The sequence below is a fragment of the Neolamprologus brichardi genome, chromosome 17, assembly GCF_056152115.1.
Source record: "Neolamprologus brichardi isolate AB-2024 chromosome 17, ASM5615211v1, whole genome shotgun sequence".
NCBI lineage: Eukaryota > Metazoa > Chordata > Actinopteri > Cichliformes > Cichlidae > Neolamprologus > Neolamprologus brichardi.
In genome coordinates, this window is record NC_142120.1 from 20,022,501 (window position 1) to 20,049,106 (window position 26,606).

The 26,606-nt window shown below is 39.9% G+C and overlaps 3 protein-coding genes across 3 annotated transcripts in view; 1 reads left to right on the forward strand and 2 right to left on the reverse strand.

Annotated features, from left to right (window-relative positions):
- Positions 1-977, reverse strand: part of LOC102779679 (uncharacterized) — an 11,068-nt gene extending 10,091 nt beyond the window's left edge. The window contains exon 1 of the mRNA XM_035907037.2: positions 836-977. Within this exon, the coding sequence (XP_035762930.1) occupies positions 836-895 (60 nt within the window). The 5' untranslated portion in view covers positions 896-977. The remainder of the gene's footprint in view (positions 1-835) is intronic.
- A 5,254-nt stretch (positions 978-6,231) lies between these two features.
- Positions 6,232-19,959, reverse strand: LOC102787800 (tetraspanin-8-like). The gene is made up of 8 exons (XM_087831049.1): positions 19,820-19,959; positions 12,614-12,676; positions 10,773-10,892; positions 10,345-10,419; positions 10,173-10,268; positions 8,089-8,226; positions 7,846-7,929; positions 6,232-7,454 (listed from the first exon to the last, which is right to left on the reverse strand). The coding sequence occupies exons 1-8, from the start codon at positions 19,874-19,876 to the stop codon at positions 7,380-7,382; spliced, it is 708 nt and encodes a 235-aa protein (XP_087687175.1). The 5' UTR covers positions 19,877-19,959; the 3' UTR covers positions 6,232-7,379.
- A 4,022-nt stretch (positions 19,960-23,981) lies between these two features.
- Positions 23,982-25,332, forward strand: LOC102788093 (pyrin-like; the record flags this gene model as incomplete). Its single annotated transcript, XM_006781179.3, has 2 exons — positions 23,982-24,126; positions 24,257-25,332. Coding segments are annotated over 2 exons (1,221 nt in total), but the record flags the coding sequence as incomplete, so codon positions are not given.
- Positions 25,333-26,606: the final 1,274 nt, after the last annotated feature.

Genomic DNA, 26,606 nt, shown 5'->3' on the forward strand with positions numbered 1-26,606 from the left:
TTCCCAGTATATCTCTGACCTGTTGAAACCTCATGCTTCATCCCGAGCACTTAGGTCTTCAGGTCAGAGGCTACTGGTGGTCCCACGTACTAGGTTTAAAACACGTGGGGATCGGGCTTTTCAGGCACTGGCACCTAGGCTGTGGAACTCTCTGCCGTTGTCTTTACGCTGTCTAGACTCTACTGACTCCTTTAAAAAGCAGCTGAAGACATTTTTATACAAACGGGCTTTTAATTAATTTTAACTTGTATGTCTGATCTTATTGTAAAGCACTTTGTGATTTTTATCTGTGAAATGTGCTATATAAATAAATTTTACTTACTTACTTACTTACACTTTGGTCCTGTGCTGGGTATTTTAAAGTGCTTTATAAATAAAGATTGATTGGATTTAAACGCAAGATATAATTACTTAGTTGCCAAAAATTAGACAAATATAATCTTGCACCTGCTACCAGAAAGCAGTTGCTAGTTATTAACACAATTATCACAAATATGTATTTAAACCCAGAATGAAACTAAATTTCGTACGTGCTCAACGCAAAATTATTACATGTCTACAAAATTATAAGTAAAAGAAAAAAAGTTAAAAACAAACACGCTGTTTCTGCTTTTCACCTTCTATTTACAAGATTGTAGTTACATTGAAATGCATTAATTAGCACATGTAATCAACACCTGAATGACACACTGTGTATTTCAAAAAATTGTAGATTAAGATTTTAGACAATTAGAATTTTTTAAGATTACCTTTTTAAATTTTTCATTTTTTTAAAGATCCAATCACCTCTAACAGTCCACACAAACATGCAGTTACCAATTAGCAGTGTGCTTACCAGTAGCAACACAGTGACACAGATAGCAAGTCCTCGCAAGTAGCTCCTGCAGCGAGCCATGGCTGCTGTCTGAGCGAGTCCAGTTAAAATAGAAACAGAGTAAAGTCCAGAGCCCACTCCTGTGTGATGGATGTTGTTTAAAGCTCCGTGTTTGGCGGCAGAACGAATAACATGACCAAGTTTGGAAGATTGGCTGAGAGCAAAAGAGAGAAGGGGAGAAGAGGAGAGGAGAGGTTATTCCAGGTAACAATAACAACTAATTAAGTGTGGAGGGTGATTGAAATAGAGATATGAATGTCAGTAAGAAAACAGGAAGGTAAATGACAAAGAAGTATGAAAAAGAAAGTGAAAGTGACAGGAGGAAAGGGAGGAAAACAAGTAACAAGTGTGATGAAAGGACACAGGGAAGACAAATAGCATTTCTAATGTGAAAACGTGTTTATTTTTACACCGTAAACAAACACAGCAGCAACAGCCCAACTTCATTGTTGCATGGCAACTGCAGACCCAATAATCCTGCTCCACAACTCCTTCCTTCACCTTTTCCTTCTCTCCTTTCAGCACTGTTCAGAACAGCATGTGATGGGCCAAAAGCATCTCAACTGAGCATAAATCATCGTTCTACCTGGAGAGGTGAGCTGCAAACTTAAATTTCTGGCAATTATCTTTACCCAGAAGAAGAAGAAGAAGAAGTATCCTTTATTGTCATTATGTGTTCACACATAACGAACTCTCAGCACACACCAGAAGGTTGTTATATTAGTGGATCAGTTTGTTTGTGTCTTTAAGAAATACTGTTATGGGCCATTGCACATACGACCTCCAAAAGTGATTATCTTTTTGAACTGATTTAGATCACTGCTTCCAGGATTTTTTTGGAAGGATGTTTTAGCCGTAGTTAAATTGGACATTTCACATTATTTTTACCTATGTTTTGATACCAGGAACATCTTCTAGCTGTGATTGATGCCGTTTTGCTATGGAAAACTGGATTCCATGATCTTGATGCACAAAGTCAGCTACAATAAGATGTTAATTTGGCTTCAGTTTGATTTGTATATTTGTGATCAAGTTATTTGCTTGGACTTATCAAAATAATATTTCCATTTCATATCAATGTTATTTTGTAGTAAGTGCTGTACCAGGACGGGAGTAAAATAGACTGGAATCCAGCAGAGTCATTAAAGTGGGTGCTGTGTTGACTTTAGGTTAAAAATAGCTGCAGGGGATGGACCAGCAGAGTGTGTTTATGGCCAAACTTATGTGTGTTAGAGAAACAGTCATAAACAGTGTCCCTGGTTGTTTCCCAGCAGACATTTACAGATTTGGGCAGAAATATAAAAATATCTCTGGAATCAGCCACATTATCCAAAACAGTGGTAATGACGTGTGCAGTGTAAACATCCATTGCGGCTGTGAGATACCAGACGTAACTCTTGTTCTATGAGTAATTAATACCATAAGGATTGGCCGCTTTGTTATTCTCACTGTTCCAAGCTTGTTTCTGCAACATCTTCCTGATTGTTTTTGCTGAACGCAGGTGGTTTTCTTTCTGAGGAATTTAAATTTTATGCAGAAGGGGGAGGGGCCAGGTTTAGTTTCCAAATTTCATGCTATCACACAGTTTGACTTTGACTCACTAAGAACAGTGGTGTTGCTTGTCTTGTCATGTGTGTTTGGGAGTCAGCTATCTTATTTTCTTTAATTATGGATGTCAAGAAATAGATAAAAACTTCACTGTCAACTTAAACACCCGAAGTACTCAGATTGAAAGTGTAAAGTGTAAAATGAATATTTTTTTAAAAATCCTTACTTTGTTATATAACATTACATATTTTGATTTTTATTTGTTTATTTTTAACAGGCACAGTGTACATTAATAAACACTGTTATTTCTTTTCATCTGCAATCCCTCGCTAAATATCTAACCCGATGGTAGTTATACACTGAAACATACACATAACTGCACTGTATTAAGCATTAGTGAGATAATGGTGAATACTTCATTTATAAAGCATTATGCCTTATTATTATGTAATTTATAGATACAGATCTAAATGGTTTAGCCTTGATTAATAAGCTCATATATAATGAGACTAATGATAGCATTTTTATATAACATCAATTACAGATTTGCCATTTCGACAAAGACATTTTGACAAATCTGTGCAAAAATATGGATTCATTTTCATTTTCTGTCTGATAGTCACACTGTCATAATGTTCTGATGGCAAAAACAAAATTAAGTTTCCTTTTTGAACGTGGTCGGGTTGTTGAACTGCATAAGCAGGGTCTCTGGCAGCATGCCATCACAGCTGAGGTGGAAAGCAGTAAGACAGTCATTTGGAATTTTTTAAATGGGTTATGGAACATAAGAGTCAAGTGGAAGACAAAAAAGTTTCCACAGCACTGAGTCGGAGGATCCAGTTGGCTGTCTGTCAAGACACTGGGTAATCCTTGACCTTGATCCTAAGGTTGTTACTGGTGCTGACTGCAGCCCCATAACATCAGATGGCATCTGAGACTGAAGGGCTTCAAAAACAAAAAACGCCAAAGGCCTTGTCTCCTTGAACACCACAGAACTGACCATTTGGACTTTGCAAGAAACCACCAAACATGGGACATTGAAAGGTGGAAGAAAGTTTTATTCTCTGATGAGAAAAAATGTAACCTTGATGGTCCTGATGGTTTCCAACATGGCAAGACAAGCAGATCCCACCTGAGATGTTTTCTACACACCACCCTGCACAGGGGCGTCATAATGATCTGGGGTAATGGTGGTAAATTTGATTCTTTTTACTGAATTGAGTTTCAATGAGTCACTCACCAAAGTGAACCGGATTCTTTTGAGTCATTTGAGTCACTGAGTCAGTTGCAAAAAATGTACATTTTCACTCAAACTTAATTTGTTTCTCTTTTCATGTATATCCTACTGCTAAGATGAGTGATTGAAAAAGAAAAACAACTATTTTTATAGAGTAAAAAAGAGCAAAAAAAAAAAAGATTCCTAAAGGGAACATTTATTTTATTTATTTTATTTGTATTTTCCTCAAATGTGTCATATATATATATAGATAGATAGATAGATAGATAGATAGATAGATAGATAGATAGATAGATAGATAGATAGATAGATAGAGAGATAGAGAGAGATATATATATTTAAATGTCCACTGAGCTGTGAGCCAGGGGGCAGTAATGCGCCTTAACATTGGTTGCCAACCAAGAAGAAGAAAGAGCTGTGAGCCAGGACGGAGGGGTTGAGTGAGTCCTGAGTGATTCGTTTATGCTACGATTTAGCTGTTTTTGTTAAGAAACTGGCTGTTGTTTTTTCCCCACATTTTTAATGGTATGCTAGATATATTTCTACTAATGAAATTAGTCAGCAACAGGGATGAGTCAGTGAGTCAGTTGGGGTGTGAATCATGATTCACGAGTCAGTAAAGTGATTCTCGAGTATTGAGAATCACTTAACTTTTCATGATTCGCACATCACTAATCTGGGGTGCTTTTTCCTTCAGTGGAACAATGGAGCTTCAGGAGGTGCATGAGCGTTAAACGGTCCTCTAGCATCATATATTTTGAAGGTTAACATTAGTTAAATTAGCTAGCATGGAAGCCAGTGTGTCCAGCTCTGCTATATGTGATGTGTCCAGAGCTTCCAACAGACTCGAGCATCACCTCTGCTCTCTTCAGTTAAGTTAAAGTAAAACCTTCACAGGTCTCCAGAAAACAGTAATGAGCTGAAGTACCATGAAAACAAAATTTTAACTCGTTATCTTTAAGTTATGTTAACATAATCCCACTGAAGATCTGTCTGAAAAGTTCCGTAATTTAAACAGTAACCAAATGCTGTATGAAGTTAATCCAATATTTAACTTTAAACTTCATCACCTAAAAAGGCACCCACAAACCCCATCCTTCCCAAGGTACGAGTTAAGTTATTTAGGGTGCCTAGTTCTGCTGGAGGTTTCTTCTTGATAGTACTTTAATTCTCAAAAAGCACTTGCTCACAGGGCATCATATATTTGTCAGGATTTTCTATGTATTATTGTTATTACTTTACTAGGGATGGGAATTTAGATGAATTTAACGACTCTGATACCTTTTTACCGATATCACTTAAGGATTCGATTCCTTATCAGTTCTCTTATTGATTCTCATTGGGTTCTTGCCAGCTCCGCTTTGAACGTTACCACCATTACTAAGCAGCATATCAAACATTACATTTGTGCAAATTAGCTGCATGTTGGTCAAATGTTTGTGCATTTTGGATGCATTTCCTCAGTGTTGGGTCATTACTCAAAAAAGTAATGTATTACAGATATTACACAGAACACATTTATTAAAAGTAATGCACTATGCTACTTAATTACTCCAGGGAGAAAAATAGTTGAAAGTGTTAGTTAGCAGAATAATGCAGTTGTTTCTGTCATTGGATGCAGTTTGCAGTTCAACATTATGCTCTTGTCCTTTTGTGCAATAAAAATAAAAGTAATGTCCACATCCATGCTATAAACTATCCTGCTATTTTCCTCCCTCGATAACTGAAATCAGCTGATAGCAGCGCAAGTACAAGAACCAATAAGCAGTACCGATAGGCAAACAGACTAACGATTGGGTAAATAGTTAAGGCATCAAGCTTTGGAAATGCATTCCACAACTTAATTTCTTTTGGGTTTAAAAGTCCTGTTTCTGTCCATGTACAAAGGTAGATTTTGCTTTATCCGATTTCAGAATTATTGGGAGTAACCAGAATCTGTGTGACATCCACTTGGAATTCTAAATGTTATTTCTATTGTTACATTTTTTATCCATTTAAACACAAAAATGTGACAACTCCATAATGATGTTAATAGAAATGGTTTAATATATTAGAATTTTCTTTCTCAGATCAGGTCCATCATTAACTCACTTTGATCTCCCCATCTGATAGTTGATTAGAGTGAGTAAAAGTAAAAACACATTGGGAAGGTTTCTGTTCCTTGCAATTATGAGAAGGAAGTGAAGGAAGGAAATGTGAGCAGTGTGCGGAAACAGGCCACTTCCTGTCACAGTAAAATGTTCTGCATTGCTCGAATACATTTAAAGCAAATCAGCTGGTACTACCATAAAACTCAAACTCATGACAAAAAGAAAAAATAAAACAAAAAAACCAAACTTACCTTTGGTTAGAATGTATATGGCCCATGAGAAGAACATTTATCTTCAATCTGAATTTCCCTTCTTGATTTGTTTAAATTGTTATTTATTTATTTTAAATTGTGTTTGACAGGTGATATAGTGATTAAAACCACTTTAAACAGCATCAGGAACAAAGCAGATTCATCCAGGCAAACACTGAGCATCCTCAGGCCTGAGGACATTAATCTTTGGTTTAAAAAAAAAAAAAAAAAAAAAAAAAAAAGTTTCAATCACTTTTTTTTTGACGTCCATGCTTCCATGGGAAAACAAAACAAACTGGTAAATTCTCAGGATTCAGTGTTTCTTAATAATTAATGGGATATGTGAAAGTTTTATTTAGTTGGCTGAATTTATTTTGTTTTGTTTTTTTAAACGTCTTTCCTAAAATGGACTACAAAATAAATGAAGCAAAACAAGTAAATGTTGGAACACTTGAGAAGCTTGACATTTGATATAAAAAACAAACAAGACACCCCCCGCGCAAAAAAACAAAACAAAAAAAACCAAACCTAAATCCCACCATGCCTTATTACCCAGTGAAAGTTTTTTAACAGGAGAAAGAAGAAACAACTTTTATATTAATAATAACCATGATTGAGTGCGAGATTTACTGAGAGGTATGTTAGAACAATTTCAACTTCCTGAGGATTGTCTTTGCAATAATTTTCAAAAAAAATAAAATAAAAAAAATACACACAAAAAAAAAACCCAAGAATATAAATAATATGGAAGCCAGTTACAACCAGAAATATGATTATATAAAACTAACTAACAAACAAAAACTAAAATGAAAAATCCAGACTACACACTTACCTTTCAAAAAAAAATAAATAAATAAACCATATAAACCAGATTGACATTTTCAAAAGTTTAAAAAAAAAAAAAAAGAATGAAAGAAACGTGACAAGCAAGTTAAAGTCACTTTTAAGAGAACATGAGAAACTAATTATTTTGTGCACCAACTTGGCTATTGACTGAATATTTTTGGCTTAAATTGGCTTCCATACATTGTCAAATACACAATCAAATCATAACCAATATACTCATAACAGTTAAAGGTTTGGGAAATTCTAAATCAACACAATTTAATTACATTACAGTTATTTACTTTGCATTTACTGGGTAATTTTTAAAGCTGCCCGCTTCTCAGACACAAACTATTTTATCATTTCAAGTAACATAATGCTTTTTACACAAAATACAGATTATATAGAATGTATTTTTTGGTAACAATTGGGACTCCATACTAGTGTATAAGAGGCTTTAATCTCAGTGTGCTTCTTCACAGTGAAAGCACAGGATGAGTTAGATTAGCACAGAGGATATATTGCGGTTACATTTGGGCAGAGATGGTGGTGCCTCAGGCGTTGGTGGTAGGTCCATCCTTCTTGCTGATCTGACAGTAGAGAGCCATGGAGAAAGCCAAGCCGAAAATCTGCAGGAACAACAAATGACTCATTATTAAAACTTTAATAAAATAAGACAAAAGAAAATATAAAAATGGTAATTGTTAATCTTTGGGTCTCTTCCACATGGCGGGTCTTTTGCCCCATCCCCTCACCCCCAGCTGGTCGCAGCAGACAGCTGCCGCTCCCTAAACCTGGTTCTACAAGAGGAATCAGGCACCCCCAGGCAACTGTTTTTGTGATTTGGCGCTATATAAATAAAATTGACTTAATGCCAATTAATTAATTAATCTGCTTTTTGCATGTTCTACAATTTTTCTATCAAGAGAAAAATAAAACTTAAAAATTAGAGTATGACTTTTTATCTAGTGAACTCAAATATCCCCTGAAGTGATGTGGTGACTGTATGTGTCAGCTCACCAACAGGACGGCGATGCCGAAGGCAATTCCCAGCACTATCACCATATTGTCCTTCATCAGGTTGACGATTCGGGTGGAGCAGGGCTGCAGGGTGAGAGCAGAGCAGCGTGGGTTATTATAGTTCATTTAACTGTGTCTCAGCGATGAGAGTAAAGTAAGAGTGTGGATTTCTTGTTCAGATATAAAGTGAAATCAGATTCCTGCTGGGATGCTCAATCCAGTGTTCAGCAGTCACAGCCTTACCGTGCTGTAGTAACCTTCTGAGCCACACTCAGCACCGGGGACAGGGGTGGGACTCTGGGTGACGTTGCAGCGACAGGATTCTGGGAATGGATCTGGGGACCAGTCTGTCTTTCCTTTCACAACACCACAACACTTGAGCTGGGAAGAAAATACAAATAGGATTGGAACTAGTGTAATAGTTCTAGTAAACCCCTTATTGCTGTTCAGCCTGTCACAATACAGTGGCTTTCCAAAAGTATTTGGAACTTTTCCACATTTTGTCACATTACAGCCACAAACATGAATCAATTTTATTGGAATTCCACGTGAAAGACCAATACAAAGTGGTGTACACGTTAGAAGTGGAACAAAAATCATACATGATTCCAAACATTTTTTTACAAATAAATAACTGAAAAGTGGGGTGTGCATAATTCTTCAACCCCCTGAGTCAATACTTTGTAGAACCACCTTTTGCTGCAATTACAGCTGCCGGTCTTTTAGGGTATGTCTCTACCAGCTTTGCACATCTAGAGACTGAAATCCTTGCCCATTCTTCTTTGCAAAACAGCCCCAGCTCAGTCAGATTAGATCAGGGGTGTCAAACTCAAATACACAGTGGGCCAAAATTCAAAACTGGAACAAGGTCGCGGGCTAACGTTAATATTTATTGAAATATATTTATTCCTCCAGATTTAAGAATGAATCTTTTCTTATGGACTCAAACAGGTTTTGCTGAAAAACTGAATATGGAACAAGCAAAGCTTAATACTAAACAATATATATATTAGCTGTATAATACCAGTAGGCCAGCTCTGATAGTAATTTGGTATGGCTTCGCGGGCCAAATGTAATTAGGCTGCGGGCCAGAGTTTGACACCTATGGATTAGATGGACAGCGTTTGTGAACAGCAGTTTTCAGATCTTGCCACAGATTCTCGATTGGATTTAGATCTGGACTTTGTGGATGTGTTTTGTTTTAAACCATTCCATTGTTGCCCTGGCTTTATGTTTAGGGTCGTCGTCCTGCTGGAAGGTGAACCTCTGCCCCAGTCTCAAGTCTTTTGCACACTCCAAGAAGTTTTCTTCCAAGATTGCCCTGTATTTGGCTCCATCCATCTTCCCATCAACTCTGACCAGCTTCCCTGTCCCTGCTGAAGAGAAGCACTCCCAGAGCATGATGCTGCCACCACCATATTTGACAGTGGGGATGGTGTGTTCAGAGTGATGTGCAGTGTTAGTTTTCCACCACACGTAGCGTTTTGCATTTTGGCCAAAAAGTTCCATTTTGGTCTCATCTGACCAGAGCACCTTCTTCCACATGTTTGCTGTGTCCCCCACATGGCTTGTGGCAAACTGCAAATGGGACTTCTTATGGTTTTCTGTTAACAATAGCTTTCTTCTTGCCACTCTTCCATGAAGGCCAACTTTGTGCAGTGCACGACTAATAGTTGTCCTATGGACAGATTCCCCCACCTGAGCTGTAGATCTCTGCAGGTCATCCAGAGTCACCATGAGCCTCTTGGCTGCATTTCTGATCAGCGCTCTCCTTGTTCGGCCTGTGAGTTTAGGTGGACGGCCTTGTCTTGGTAGGTTTACAGTTGTACCATGCTCCTTCCATTTCTGAATGATCGCTTCAACAGTGCTCCGTGGGATGTTCAAGACCTCATAGAGATGCCTCAGGGTTGGGAAACTGACATTTGTCGCCATGTATTTACATTGCATCATACCACTGACAGACTTGCAGGCAGTTGAACGCACAGTCGCCCTCTGGTGGATGTGTGCAGTAAGCACACTCAATCTCATAATGTGTAGATCTGTATTCAGGCGCAGTTTATCTTAAATTCGATGTCCCAGAATTTTAGTTTATGCCCCCTGGTCATGTGTGAGCAGCAGGCAACTGGTTATTCATTTTTGGGTTACATGTTGTGGTTCAGGAAATGTAAATACAATGAGATACCCTGTACACTACCAGCACATTCGAATACCACAAGTGTGTTTCAAGATTTAGGTTAACTCGTGTATCTGATTGACTGCTTCTAGGAACGTCTTTCTGTATTATTGAAGAAAAACTGTGTGTGTGTGTGTGTGTGTGTGTTAGTTACATCTTTCTGCAGATTCTTCAGGTCACTTTTCACCGTGTCAGGTTGGTTTGCAAGTGGCAACATAGCTTCCAACTGCTTGTTCACCCAGTCTTCCATCTGCAAACAGAAAAGCAACATGACGTTTGAGCCTCATCAAAAATAAAATTAAGTAGTCACATAGTCGCTATTTTACCTTATTCTGGCTCACAGCTCCTGCGATGCCTGCTGCCACCAGGAGGATGAAGATGATGAGAAGGAAGATGAAGAACTGAGGGAACACACATGATATAGATCAACAATTTTTGTAAGACTTGCTTAGGTGAAAAGTTAAGCAAAATGTGTTTTCTGTCCACCTAAAGTTCACACATCTTTTTAATCGACAAAAACATTTGTGTCATAGTAACAAACCAACATATTTCAGTTTTTTAATCTTACAATTTAGCTGAAATAACTTCAACATCTGGATAGAAACCCACCAGCAGTTGGCAAAAGTTTCAGTTACTGAACATCAGGTATGTGTGTCGGTACAATCCCTCAGTGTAGGTTTCATTAACTAAGTAATGTGTTTTGCTTCGCCTCCCTCCAAAAACATTTCCAAAATAATCAAAATGTGATGCTCACCAGCAGCAACATGCAGCGGCTCTCTCTGTAGGCTCCACAGCAGCCCAGGAAGCCGAGAACCATGATGATCGTGCCGATGGCGATCATCAGGTTGACTGCAGGGAAGTACTGATCGGTGATCTGTGGACAGATGAGGTGGAAGTCAAAGGCAAAGGTTGATCTAAAGTTTTAAAAGCACCTATGTGTGTTAGAGAGGATGTTGAGGTTTGTCTTTATGGAATAGTTTACATGTGATCAGAGAAAATGTGATGAATGTCTGAGTGACAGATGGAAAAATACACAAGAATATAGGCAATGTGAAGTGAGTGCAAGTTTCAGATGACTGGGCCTGGTTGCTGAGCATGAGAGTAGCTCTGATGCGATACATAAAGCTCTGAAGGCAAAGCTGGAATCACAGTAAGTTTTATTTACCACATATTCTCCCTGCAGAATTAAACAAAGTCACCTTTTGAGTGTTACCACAGATGATATAAACACAGTAAAGACTTATTCTTGTATGAGAGGTCCACACATCATCTGGAATCCATTGAAGAGACCCACTGTCACACCACTATACTTAGTGTTGGGGAGTAACAGAATATATGTACCGCCGTTACGTATTTAAAATACAAAATATGAGTAACTAATCCGTTACAGTTACCGTTTTAAAATGTGGTATTTAGAATACAGTTACTTTGTTGAAATAAATGGATTACACGGCGGTACTTTCCCGTTTCATATTGTCGCGGGTCAGGACTGTTTGGGTTTGTTTGACAGCTGTGTTCTGTTGTTCCAGGTGGCAGCGTTACGGTTGCCATGGTTACAGGGTGATGCTCTCTCTCTGCGTGTTTCCTGGGTGAGAGAGCGCCTTTTTGTTGTTGTTGTGCTAAGCTAATAGGCAGAATGCTACAGGCATAGCTCTAAAGAATGTAGCATCATAGGCAATGTAGTCCGTGCTGCAGGGAGAATGGACTGCCATACACGTTATGTGTCTGTGAGCGAGGGAGGGAGAAAAAGGAAAAGTACGAGCTGTCATCAAGCAAAAACGGGAGCTGGAAGCATGTAAATATAATAACCACTGCAGCCAAGAAGAGTGCCTGACGAGCCCAGTTGTAAGTAAGAAAACAGATTCTTAGGTGTATATGTATAGATATGAGGGCATTTTTTGAAGATTTCAAAGATTTTTTTTTTATGTTTCTGTGTAATAAGTACTGCTCCTGTAAAAAGCAAATCCAAAAAGCCTGTATACCACTTTCTCACACATGAGTCTGCATCCGTTGTGTGTGTCTCTGCGAATAGTCAGAAGGTGGAGATGAGTATGAGAAGCGGGTGGAGCTTCCATACTTTCCCAGCCCTGTTTCAGGACTTTGTGGTCTCGACTGTACACTGTGTTCATGTTTTCCTCCAAAAACAATAAGTTCCGTTGGAGCAGCCTTTCAAAGCCTCTCTTTGTCTCTCGCTAGCAAAGTTGACCCAGACAACAAAGTAAAGCTAGTTTTCGGCTATGAGCCCGACACAGAACCCACCGTATTAGCCAGAGGTCTCTTTACTACGGTTCGGAGCCGCGGACCTTCAGTAACAGTAATAAATCACAGCAATAGTACATTCATGTAGTTGTAAACAGCATGATAATATATTAAGTAATCCAAAGTATTCAGAATACGTTACTCTCATTGAGTAACGTAACGGAATACGTTAGAGAATACATTTTGGGACATGTATTCTGTAATGGAATACATTTTAAAAGTATCCTTCCCAACACTGATTATACTACACCATTGCCTGCCCAAAGCCTTAGAACATGCACTTCTGTGCTCATCTATGCAATACTGCAGTCTCTTTAAAGTCCATCACTGACTCACCTGGTTTCCACCCTTGCTGACTCTCAGGTAGATGGAGACGGCCAGGATGAGGCAACCGCTCAGCTGGAGAGAGAAGAAGACTGAGATTAACTGAATGAGCCAATTTTACACAGAATCTGGCGACATCTGGTGGTGAAACTCTGCAGCAGCGCAATAACAAAATAGATATCGTGACATTTAACAAACACTTCAATCCTCCCTGGAGGAAAAAGCTCTATAGCTTTCCTTTAACATCCAAGTCAGGGGAAAGAAAAGTTTTCAGAATTTGTAATGCATGGCAATATTTCCAGGTATATACATGATAATATTTAACATAGGGCAGACAATTACCAGCAGGAATAAAATGTACACGTCTACTCAAAGGTGACTTTCTTGTAAGTACAAGATTGTTTATGTCGTGTTGCTGAAATTGCTTATTTTGGTGCAAATGACGAAGAGATCTTTCTATCTTCCTTTTAATTTTGATTTTCTGATGCTGCCATTATCAATGTCCTCCAGTAATGAGAGTCAAAGCTATGCAGCAGCATCACATTTAGACATGACACAGCACTGCCATCATCACGTTAAAGTAAAAATTACAACATTGTCCTTTATTTTCATCAATCATAGTGATTAGAATAAGATTAATACATTTAAAATACATTTGATAAAAATCATAAGAGAACACTTACAGAAGGAATAGAGGGACAGAGTCCAAATAAATAAAAATCAATAAATGGTTTGACTAGGCTTACCAAAACATCTACCAGTTACTATAAGATCCTTTGTCACATCCAGCTTACTTTGAGCTGCCCTCCCAAATAAATAAATAAATCTGACACTTCTCATGTTTCCAGAGTTTTTTTTATGTGAGGTCCTGATCACATGTGCATAAGTAAGCAGAGATTGTCACAGCTGTGAACCAAATTAAGCCATATCTGTCTGGTTAGTTTGATAACGTGCGCCGCCAACCACATGTTTCTGACTGAAAAAAGGCATGCATACATGCATGCATGCATGCATGCATACATACATACATTTCCCCCCCCCCCCCGGATGCAACACCTCAAACTGCACCTGAGATAACAGCTGGTAGTGTTATCTCCCTGGTACTGATCTGTGTGGACTGTGTCTAGGATTTAGGCAACTGGAACAAACATTGCTCAAATATCTCTAAAAGTAAAACCCTGGTTAACTTTAAAAAGGTCACAATTAGTGATTGAAAGTTACAGTCAGCTCTTTCCCTGTACACGTGTTCTGGGTCAGTTCCTCGAAGACATGCCCAGCTGCGGGAGAAGTAGATTTCCTTGATTAAAAAGGTCACAGATACACAGCAGGGGTCATAAATGATCCTAGTCAATCACAGGAATGTTAAGCAGCAGCATAGTATTGACTTCCTAGGTTGTCTGTTTCCTGTAGTACATTTTGTACACTGAAAAACACTGAGGTTGTTTTCTCCTTGTGGCTACAATTAGATTTAAAAGACAAAAGATGGACTTTCAGATGAAGTCGGAGGGACGCGCTCATTTCTAAGGACAAAGTCATTAAAAGGTCATAATGGAAGGAAGGACGCGCACTTCAAGTTCTTTATGGGGAAACCTTTTCTGCACAAACATTTTCTATACTGAAAAGTGTTTGAGCATTTAAAATATTCTCATATTCCTGCTCATAAAGCATTTTAGCTGTAACCCCTGCATATTGACACACAAAGTGAGTTATTTCACTTAAAAAGTAAAACTGGTGATTAGAAGCAGTGAAAGCTTGAGAAGGTTTACAGTTTTGTCAGATTTAGGCTGTTGCTTTCCCCTTTTAAAATCATTTTGTTTGAAAATCTTTGACGGGAGAAGAAGTCTTGACCAAGTGCGCAGAGGAAAGCTGTACAGATCATTATGAGACTAACAAAAATGACAGACTCATAACATATGCAGAATTAAAACAAGTCGGAGCTCCTCAAATCTTTGGGCGCAAAAAAAACAACAACAAAAAAACAAACAAACAAACAAAAAAACCCGCTCTGTGTCATTTTCCATGCTCTAAATCGTCCTCGATGTCACACACAAACAAGTCGTAGACATCTTTTGGGCAGATGACAGCAAAGTGACGTTCAGTCTGGTTTAACAACAAACAAAAGCCTGCTGATGGCGATACTGCCCGAGGTGAAACAAAACAAAACTCAGTTTTTGGACTCTACATTTGCTGTTGAGACATCTGCCCTCATGTAATAAAGAACAAATAGAGGCCAGAAACACAGACGTGTCCCACCTGCAGAGTCAGACATTTGGTTCTGGGTCTCACAACTTCCAGGAGAATGTGTGCAAATCAGTACCGAGAACTGGGAACCGTCCTTTGTCAGGTGAGTGGGCGTGCAGCACAGGAGTGTTTCACCTGCTTTATCAGTGGAACAAAAAAAAAAAAAACCCACACCCAAACAAAGTCATTGTTTTCTTTGGGAGGTGTTGGCGACGGTTGCAGGGGATCATCACAGCACATACACACAGAGAGACTTTCTGTTAGGAGAAAACCTGCAGAGCAACATGCTATCAGAGACGAACCCGCCCCAGGGAGCAGCAGAAATAAAGGCCGAAGCCTTTATGAACTATAAACTACGTCAGGAATTCGTCCCAACTTATTCTTTCTCACATTTACCACACAATTTCCTCAGGGATTAATAAAGTATTCCGATTCTGATTTAGAGCCTTTTTAACCACAACCCACAGAGGCAGACACGCGGGGCCCTCTCAGCTCTGTTAATGTAATGGGAAACCACTGAAGTCTGTTCACTTGTTGTTGTCGTCACACAGTTTTGTCCTTTTTATGAGTAATTTCACGACATGCACAACTTAACCTTTAAGTGCCTTTCAAGGGTAACGTTGCTTGTTAATTATTTACCATTACTCCACCACAATGGGAAAAACCCAACAAAGTTTAAGATTAGAGATCCCAGTGACAGGGCGCATGCACACAGGTTAATCTTGGCCTTGGAGTATTAGTGCTGAATATTATAGAAAAACAAATACAAACGTCGGTATCATGTCAAATTGATACGTGCTGGATCTATGTACTGACATTTTTGTCAGTGAAGAAAAACGAGTCGAACATATTCTAGACAAACAAGATCCAACTAGAGTAATTATGTTACGCAGAAAGGTGAGAGGAATTTGGAAGTCCGCAAATCAGAAGTTGTTTCCATAAAAGCATGACAAAATGTCAACGCTTCGGAGGAAGAGAAGAGAGACATGTGAACACATTTCTCAATGTCAAAGACAAGAAGACTAAACCGTGTGGAGCAACTCATCAGTAAAAACATGACAGACTTCTACACTTTAGATTTAGTCTACAGTAATCGTTTGGTATTTAATCGACTCGGACTAAAATAATTTAGATGGTTAAATCAGGAGTAAAACCAGTGAGTACGTCATGATCGGGCATGTTCCCAAAAGCAAGGAATGAGGGCGGTTAATTCCTTAGCACTGATTCACAGTTGGAGACTCATCGTCATTTCATATCACACCCTGCAGTGTGGCTACTAGTAACCACAGAGCTTTGCAATGGCATGTGACCACCGAAACTGTAAACGCCTCCCTCAGTGAGGTCTCCGAGACACTGCTTCAAGTGGACTGTCAAGTCATATCCGACAGTAACCCACCCAAACTTCCAGTTATTTAAGGGTTTTTTTCCCCCAAATTATTCAGGAAATAATGAAGCTCTTCACATAAAAAGGAAGCAACATTTTAAAATGACACAGTACAGTTCCTCTTTTTTACTTGTTCAAACATCCCAACAAAAGGTGACACTTGGACTGATTTGTAGAAATGGGGTCTCTGAACTCAATTAAATTAGATTCAGAAAGTGCTCGCAGAGAATCAGCTGGATTTGTGGCAAGGATAATAGAGGAAGGACACAAAACAAGCCTCACAGACACAGAACCCAGGGGAGAGCCAGCTGTGTGGCCGTTTTGCATTTGGATCTTCCTTTGGTTCATCTCTGTGGTCATTCAGGTTGTTCTGAATCTCATCATCATCTAATCATTTTTTAACCTTATTCAATCTATAAGATGGAAAAAAAAAACAAAAAAAACAAAGTAGAGTGGTCACCCATTTTGTGGTACCATATCTGTGCCTCACTTCACCATTATCCACAGCTGGCTTATTAGATTTCCTTTGAAATGTTCAGTTCTAGCAGCAGGTTTACTGACAGCTGCTTTAATAATAATGTATACAAGCGTCCTCTTTGTTTGAGTTATGAAAAATACATAAAACATTGATAAAGCTCAACACTAATGCCACTCGGCTCTGTGCCTCTGGTTGGTGCTGAGTGCTGCAGTAATGCTTCCTGAGGGCTGGTCTGCAGTGGTTTCTGTGGCTGAGTGCTTTACAGACAGACCTTAAAAGTTCCTTGAAGGATAAGACAGAGTCGTGTTTGAGCAGATAGGTGGTGAAAGAGGATCTTTCTTTGTTGTTTCTCAGCAGAGCACAATATGAAAACCAGCATTAAACGAGCTCCACAGAAAATAAGAGGCCTGCTCCACCCTCGCCACCATCATTAGTGTAGTGGCGGCACTCCGTCTCTATTTCACTCTTCTGTACCACCTTTAGGAGTCAGTCCGGCAACATGCATTTGAACGCGAGCAAGTCCAGGTACTTTTCTTGCGTAAAAGATGTTTATTGGAACTTTTCATTTACATGGCAAGACTCGGTCAAAAAAACTGTGTTGCTTCCAGCTTATCCGACTCCCCAACTACGGAATTACAGTGTGCCGGAAGCCCAAAATACTAAAAAGCGCATTAGAATGTTGCACTTCTATATTCTATGCCTTTAACAAAAAAAACCCACTTTGAAACCAACTAGAAATCACACTCCCAACATCAAACATGCATATCTCTCCTCCAATCATTTTACAAGTACCAATAAAATTAACCTTTAATTGGCTCTTACAATTAGGTAAACACATCAAGTCCACTGAGTGGCTGTAATTAAGTTGGGATCGATTTGACTTCAGTTCTGGGAATTTGAGAGAGGACCTGAAAATAACCACAGCAGGCTGCAGGAGGAAACCTTTCAAACAGGACGCACTGCTTGATGAGGATTACAAAATGCCAGAGGCTACATGCATGAGTTTATGACCGAATAACGTTTACTTACACACACACACACACACACACACACACACACACACACACACACACACACACACACACACACACACACACACACACACAGGCTGTGCTCCAAAGACAATGACGTATCCGGCTGTAATGACAGAAATGACTTCATAACTGGGCCACTCGGCCAGACCAACACGTTCTTACTCCTTACGCGTAATATTTTACGCTAGGTGACAAATCGTCAACATTTTACGCTTTCGGATACCCAACACGTTCCTAAATGACGAGATTGTAAAAATGAGAAAACATGAGAACTGCTTGGACTCAATCTACACATGTTTGTTCATTTTCTTAAAATCGCTTTGGAAAACACTATTTTATGTCATTTCTGTGCTGGTTAAGGTTAAGAATAGGGCTGGAACGTGTATTACCACAGGACTGTCCTTCCACTGGATTTCACCCACAACCCGACGTGTACCATAAGAACGCGGAAGGTAACCTTTGCGTTCCTCAGGAACACCGCAGGACGTAACAAAACGTTGATATGCTACGCCCTGAGTGAGAACGGGCTGGCCAGACGGATACAAGTGCAGATCATGTACAGCATATGAAGCCAGCTTTATGAGCAGTGTTCATCATCTTACACCAGAATCTAAAAACCCACAGATTTCACTGAAACTACGGTCTGCTGATACACCTGAAGTGACTCAGAAGACAATAAGACTTGCAGTCATTTATTTCACACCAGTTTAATCTGCGTGATCTTCAAACTGACGACAAAATGAAATTGTCAACAGCCTTGGCTTTCATCATCAAACAAAGACCAGTTTAAAAAATAAAAACATGGCTTAGCCATTGAAGTCACTGAAGAAGTTTCTCAGATCTAGATTCTCTCTGAAGGCCACCAGGTGGCGACAGCTGTGGTTTCAAAAAGACTTCGAGCCCCAAAAACGTTTATAGGAAACCTGCGTTTTTGACCAGACTTCTGTGAACAGTTTACTGCTGGGTTTATCTGCATGGTGATGCTGAAGAAAAAAAAAAGTCTGATTTGTAAATCTTGATCACGTCATGGTTGAAAAATTACGGTTATTTGTGCTGTTCTCATTGGCTAACAGCACAATTAGCTTGTTGGGGGAAAACTTCACAATTACGTGTGAAGTCAGACTAAGACTAAGTTTTACGTTTCTAGCACACCAGCGTTTGTAGTTCTGGCTCTGACGGGGAAAACAAACTCTTGCCTTGCACAAATATGTGCTCTTAAAGTCTTTAAAGTTTTTAGTGGGAGCAGCTACTCAAATACTTCAGCTCCAAAGCTGATAAAGGCCTTCCATTGTTCCGCCTACAAAAACAGAGATAATGTATGTTTCCTGGCACCACCAGGTTGGTGTTGAGCAACAACAAAAATTACTCAGTCAAGCTACATGTTGGGCTCCTAGCAGCACAGAATCTGTGGGATGGAGCAAACATTGCTTGGAAAATATGCAAACAGTGCTTTTCAGAAAGACTTCAGAGAACCTCCAAAGACCTACATACAGCGATGTTTAAAAACAAACAAAAAAAAAAAAAAAAAAAAAAAAAAATCCAGGGAGCGCCATCATGCTGAATTGTTCAACTCAGGGGCGGAGGGGACAGCCATGCCCAGAAACCGAACAAATGCCTGTTTGTGAAGCCAGAAAAATCTGATACAACCCGTTTTACTCAACTGACGGAAAGACAGAGGGAGGTCAGGACACACAAAGAATGCAGAAAAGGGAAAGACGGGGTTAAAGAGACCAAATTTAAGAAAAATCTTAATCAAGTTAGAAAAAGTAGAAATATATTGGAAATAAATAAATAGATAAAAAAAATAACTTTATTATTGAAAGTTGCATCACAGCTTCCTAAACCAGCATGCCACACCTACTGTGCCAGTTGTCAAACTGATTTAGGGACGAGGCCCAAATCAAATAAACTGAGCGCTTCAACCACAAATCAAATAAAACCAGCAGATTTGCAAACTTTTAAATCAGACTCAGTTGAAATCTGTTGAACAGCCTCAAAAACTCAGACGCCACCTGTAAACACCTGCCCAATCCATCACCTGTGAATAAACTGTAAGAACTCAAGTTGTCTTAAATACTCACCCAAAAAAGAAGGTTGAAGAAGAATAGAAGGTATTTGACACACTTGTTAACAGCCATGGTTTTTCCCTCGATTCACGTTGACCGCCTGCTTCAGAGGACTCGAGCTTCCTGGACAGTGAACACACAGTCTGTCAGATCAGTAAACACACGAGCCTGCTCTACTGTTTCCACCCATTCAGGGTGTGTCCCTCACTGCACCCTCCTCATCCTGCTTCCACATCTCCTCTCTCTTTTCCTCTTTTTTTATTTAAATTTTCATTTTCCCTGCAGGATTCCCTCGTTTTTTTCCCCCACCAGTTTACTATAATCAGATAAAATTAAGATCAACATATGGAAAGAGCTCATGTTTAAACTCACTGCTCGGCTGAGACGAGAATCTGAATGATACTTCAACAACTAGGATAAAGGAGGATAAACAAACTGTTTCACTTCAGCGGTAAGTTCTGACTTCTGATAAGTCAACTGCTGTTGGATGGATGGATGTGTTCAAACATTCACATCCATCTGGATCAGTTTTATACTTGTAAAGCAGCATCAGATGATCTGAATGATCTTCTGCCCGACATCAGCAAAGCCAGCAATATAAATCTAACTTTACCCAAGAAGAAGCCACTAAGCCAAAATTCCAGCAAGATTAATGGGATTAGTTTAAGCACGAGAAGGTTCTTTAGTCTTAAATAACCTGTAACAAAAGCCAGAAGATCCTGATTAGGTGCCTTTCAGTTGCAGGGATAATACAATGGGTGTTTCTGATTCCAGCTGCAGGACTTTTTTTTTTTTTTCCCTTTTTAGGTAGGTGGGTAAGGAAAGAGACAACCTTGCTTCTCTGGGGTTTCCACATTTTACCAAGCTTAGAGGCTGCTTGGTACATTTTCACTCAAACGTAAACTCCTGAACCCTCACAAAGTCATTTCCACATCAGCGGAGCCTGGTTTGAGGGTAAAATCAGATCACCAAACCACAATTTAGACCCCAGTTCTTTTATACATAGTTGAAGACACCAGGCCACCACACTGAAAATAAAATTATTTCAGGTTCTTGTTTCATGTGTTTGTGTGCCCGAATTTGTGCATAGTGTTCCTCCTGGTTCCTCTATCACACATCCGACAATAAATGAGAACAAAGCAGCGAGCAGCAAATTACATCTCGGTGTAAACCAGCAGATGGCAGATTAATCATTCACATTACCTTCTGTTTCCGTTCTGTCATTCATTCACTCACTCACTCAGGCCTCTCCCAGGTCCACTCTATTCCCCAGGATTTCACTCCTCACCTGTTCCCAGTTTCCCAATCAGTGCACCTGCCTCCTTGTACCCGATTACCCCTCCAGGATTTCTCCAGTCACTGTTGGGTTTTCTGTTCTACCCTAGTGAGTTTTTCCCTCTGGTTTTGCCCTAACACCCACACACAGAGGTACAACTTATTTTCTCACTCATCTCAGAATCAGCCACCTTATGTGTCAGTAGATTATTACACATATTATCATCACAACTATTTTAACCTTTTAGTGTAATTTAAAAAGTCCAAATCATTCCCAGCTCACCTTTAATTTTCAGCACCTGTTTGGGCTTTTACCAAACATCAGGTTAAGTTAAAAGTAGAAGAGGTTCATGCAGAGGGTAAGATTCTAGCAACAGGGTGAGATGGAGGCAGATGATCCGCGGTAGTGACCCCTAAAGGAAGCAGTGGAAAATGGAAGAAAACGATAAACTAATGGCCTCTCAGACTGGTATTAATTTCCAGCAAACAGTGTAAAAATTAAGTAACTACAATCACTTTGCAAAACTTTTGCGAGATCTCGCAAAACTAACTCGGGATCTCGCAAAACTTTTACGAGATCTCGCAAAACTAACTCGGGATCTCTAACTCGGGATCTCGCAAAACTTTTGCGAGATCTCGCAAAACTAACTCGGGATCTCGCAAAACTTTTGCGAGATCTCGCAAAACTAACTCGGGATCTCGCAAAACTTTTGCGAGATCTCACAAAAGTTGAATTCCAACAATGGCGGCAGCTACTTAGTTGTAATATTACTCTTTCTGGGTCACAAAATACACTTTTAAGATATTTTGAGGCGTGAATGTAGTTGTGTAAACGTCAGATATCTGCTCGGTTTACAAGACATCACATATTTGCAAAAGTGCTCCGACGTTTTCGGAGATCTGACACCCACCATCTCGAAGCTAACGGGAGGTCGAGACCTACTACAGCCGGAAGGAACACCGCTTTCCCGGCACATCGTGCCTCGACCTCCCGGTCGGCTTAGAGCTGGCGACTAAAAGTTTTACGAGATCCCGAGTTTGTTTTGCGAGATCAAGTCCGTCTTAATTTTTTTTCTCTCATGTCCCCTGCGGGGCTCCGTAGTTACTAAGAAGGCATCAATGCTAAAACAAAAGACGTCAGTTTAGACTTGAATTAAAAGAATAGATGCTCATACAGGAGGAGATTGATATCTAAGTGTCAGGAACTGGAGTGAGAAGTGTCATTCAAAGAGAGCCACACAGTACAGAACAAGCCTGGCAGATGTAGGATGCAAAAATTTTTTAAAGACCTTGGAAAGAAAACAAGTGAGAGACATCTAAAAACTTCAGAACAACTGCCCAGACACTCATGAAGGAGTTAAGGCTAATGAAAACAATCACTCAGACTCTGCACAGGAATTAACTGTGAGGTCACAGACCAAGAAAAACTCCACTTTTGCAGAAGAGACTAAAGTGTGCTAAGGACAACCTGGAGACAGATTATTCATGCTAGAAGTGAGTACATTACTTAGATGAGCTCAAACTGGAGCTCTTTGTTCACAGAGACGCAGCTTATGTTGTTTTTAAAGAGAAAAGCGAGAGAAGTACAACCCGAAGTAGAGCGTCCCCACATTGAACCACGCTGGTGGGAATACTGTAAACGTTACTGGCTAACCTCCACAAAGCCCTCACTCCCACTGAAAATGTGTGAGGTGAACTGAAGACCAAGGTCCGTACCAGAAGGCCATTGAATCTGAAGGAACTGGAGAGATTCACGGGACATGTGAGACGTGTTTCTGTGTGTAAAGAAAATAATGTGAGCATTTAAAATAAAACTGGGATGTTTGAAAAACCCTTGAACTGCTCTGGATCAGCTCTCCACTTCTTTGCCTTCTTGAGTCTCTGAGTCGTTGCTGGTTTTTCTCTGCCAGTTTTGTTTTTCCCATCATTTATTCAGCAATGGTCTTCTGAACCCTCCATCCACCCTGACCTTCTCCCTTTTGCTGAAGGTCCATCTAACTATTCTTCAAAGTTTGGCTGGAGATGATATACGTTGTCAAAAGAACTGGGGGTCATTTTAAGCTTTATTCTTTAATGAAATATTAAATGTTTCATTCTTTGTCTTCTCACTGAGTGTTTTCTTATTTTTAGAAAATATCTGCTGGATTTAGGTGTTCCCCATGTGCTCACATGCTCTCCTTCCTGTTCCTGCACTCTTATAGTGCAGTCTGGTCTGCCCGTACACGTCTTACACATGGAGTGTAACAACCTGGGGTACCATTTAAATGAAGCGCAGCTCATAGGACAGTCTGGAGTGATGTCATACTGACATTTTTCAGGCTGTGAATGTGACGTGTAAGAAGCAGGGAAGGAAAGCAAGCTGTGGTGACTTTCTCTGGGCACGTTGGAAGTGGTAAGAAGATTTCAACTTAAAAAAAAGTCAAAAAGACTTAAATATTTAATGTAATGATTCATTTCAGTGGAGCAGTAAAGAAAAATGCAAGGAACTGTAACATAATCTGGATTCTCTGAGACTCAGCATGTCAGGACCCGTCTCACAGAGCCCGACACAGATGATTGTCTTCTTTTCTTTAGAAGAAAACACCCAAACCTTTGCTGTATAAATCAGGTAAATGAGCAATTTTTCCTACATTTAGTGGAAATTTCAATCAAATTAGTCCATGCATAGTTGTAAATGTTCACTCGTGTGGAGTGAACAAAAACACACACAGCAGCACAGAGACTGACACCTAAAACGAGAAAAGGACTAAAAACACTGAGTTTGCATCCGGTGATCTGGTGTCACTGCTGCATTTGTTAAGAATCCAGAAGGCTATCAACACTGCAAAATCTAAACTTAGGACATAATCAAAGCAAACTGAATCATTGTAGGTCTTAACTGCACTTTAATATTGCTCTAATATTGGAAGGAGCGGACAGGTTGGATATGATCGATCTGATGGTGCAAAAATACCACTGCTCAGGAGCTGTGCAAAAAACCATGAAGATCTTAAGGAAGATAAACAGAAATGATCTGGTTCAGGATTTGTCAAACAAGTCAAATGAAGGTAAAAAAATATGAAGAGCTGAAAAATAAAGGTTCACATTAGTTGCATGAATGATTGCATTTAATAGAGGTCGAGAAAAATCCTCAATAAAAAAGTTGTTTACAGCTTTTCCTGCTTTGGCTTGTTTTAGACCACAAGATCTCTGCAGCGCTCCCACGTGATGATGAGACAAGGAGGGCCAAACTGAGGGAGATGAAAGCCCGAATTGATCTGAGGATCAAGGAGAAGCAGATAAAGATCTATGAAGTCAGACGCACAGCAGAGCTCAGCAGGAAGTCTGCAGAGCGACAGACCTCAGAGAGCAGGAGGGCATTTGAAGCTCTGGTGGCCTCTGTCCAGAGCAGTCTGGATAAAATCATCGGAGAGATCGATGAAAAGCAGAAAATGACACAGAAACAGGCTGGAGGATTAATCCAGCAGCTAGAGCAGGAAATCTCTGAGCTGACCAAGAGGAGCGCAGAGGCGGAGCAGCTTACCAAAGACCAACGTGAGTTCCTGCCAAGCTTCTCGTTCACAAATGAGATGCTGACAGAAGCCAGGTTCCCCCAGCCATCTTACAAAGAAACTGTTATAAGCACTGTGACTCAGCTGAAGGAAAAACTCAGCAAAGACATGGAGATGTTTCTCGCTGTGACTGAGCTGAACAGGCTCCGGCAGTTTGCAGTGGATGTGACACTGGATCCAGACACAGCACATCCCAACCTCATCCTGTCTGAGGACGGGAAGCAAGTTCACTGTGGTGACATAACACAAACTCTCCCAAACAACCCAGAAAGATTTGACCGTGCTATTAATGTTGTGGGAAAGCAGAGCTTCTCTTCAGAAAGCTTTTACTATGAAGTTCAGGTTAAGGAGAAAACCTCCTGGGATCTAGGTGTCGCTAAAGAGTCAATAAATAGGAAGGGATCAATGTATGTGAGCCCTAAGAACAGCTTCTGGATAATATGTTTAAGGGCAGGAGAGTACAAAGCCTCACGTGTCCATCTCAGTGTGGACTCTCAGCCAAGGAAAGTGGGAGTGTTTGTGGATTATGAGAATTGTTCGGTCTCTTTTTATAATGCTGAGTCTGCACAACTCATTCATTGCTACACTGACTGCTCCTTCAAAGAGAAACTCCGCCCTTTCTTCAGCCCCGGGACTCTTCATGGTGGCCAAAACTCCACTCCGCTCATCATCTGTCCTGTCTATGACAACTGTCAGATCTGATCAATCATCCTTTCAACTGCGTGAGACTTGTCATAGAGTCATCAGCTTCTCCGCCTTTATTTATTTATCACCCCTAAGTGGACATCTGAAAACAAAAGGTCCAGATGACTGTGACAGACTTATCACACCAAACCCTCAGCCAACATTTGAGTGGTTCACTGTTAACCTGATGGGAGTGTTCAGGGGTTAATATAGTTTGTAGTATTCAGAGGGTCCAGTGTGGCCCGCTGAATAGCACAAAAATGTAATCAACCCTTCACCGACCCCATGTCCCCCAGCATCAGGATTGGGTCTCCAGTCGTTAAACAGATGGTGTCATATGGGGCTATTTGAATTGTTTATTTTATCATCAGTTTTACAGCCTTCAAACTTAGAGCCTGCAGTTTGCCACATCACACTGAAATAAGGTGCTTAAGAAAGGAACATCTAGTTTCTTTGTAATGATAAAAGTCTAAGTGAATAACGGACGTGGGAAATAAGTTTTTACACAATTCTGAAGTCTTTGTGTGGCTCATGAGCCAAAAAGAGTTTGACACCCTGATGCAGGAGCTTCAGAATTTGTGTGTTGTTAGTTGTGATCTTGTGGAAGGTGTCACAGACGGGCCACAGTTTTACGCTCAGTATGGTGTTCCCTGACAGATTTATTCTCAGCATTCAGTTACATGGTTGAACAGGTAACTTTGGCCTGAGCTTATTTAAGACCATGCCGGTGACCACTGCACATGAGCTTCGGTGTCATATTTTACTCTAAAAGTTCAGGGTTTGGTCTAAACTCTAGAGAAGCAAAACCTTCCCGAACAATCAGAGAGAGAGAGGTGTCAGAGAGAGACTGGTTTTCAGCCTTCAGGGTCTTATTTAACACACAGACAGTCATTTTTCAAACATCTCCTCCCTCCAGCAGATCATGTTTTACTTGCATGTCGAGTGTGGGGATCCAAACTGCGACGGTAACCGTTCTAACTTTGCATGCAGCTAGCAGGAGATAAACTCATTTAAATGCAGGTGTGGTTTTTCTACATTTAGACTCACCAAGGCGCGTCTTTCACCATCAGCGATCTCATACTTTCTAATCCTCTCTTTTTGTAAAATGGAGCAGACATGGTTTCAATTTTCTCACTGATATTATCAAAGAATATAGAAACCTTTAAAATGGCACTACACTAGTTTAAATACATTATTACAGGAAATATCATGACTGTCCAGTTCATCCATAACATTTTTCTTCAGTGTCACCTTCTTGTTCCTCATGCTTATTCTGATGGTGTTTCATAGAG

Bases quoted from the DNA above. Each gene is read 5' to 3' on its own strand.
- LOC102787800 (XM_087831049.1), bottom strand. From the start codon at position 19,876: ATGGCTGTTAACAAGTGTGTCAAATACCTTCTATTCTTCTTCAACCTT. The intron at 12,677-19,819 runs GTGAGTATTTAA...TTCTCTCTCCAG, and splicing joins TCTTCAACCTTCTTTTTTGG to CTGAGCGGTTGCCTCATCCT. The intron at 8,227-10,172 runs GTAACTAACACA...TTTTCTTCCCAG, and splicing joins TGAAGAATCTGCAGAAAGAT to CTCAAGTGTTGTGGTGTTGT.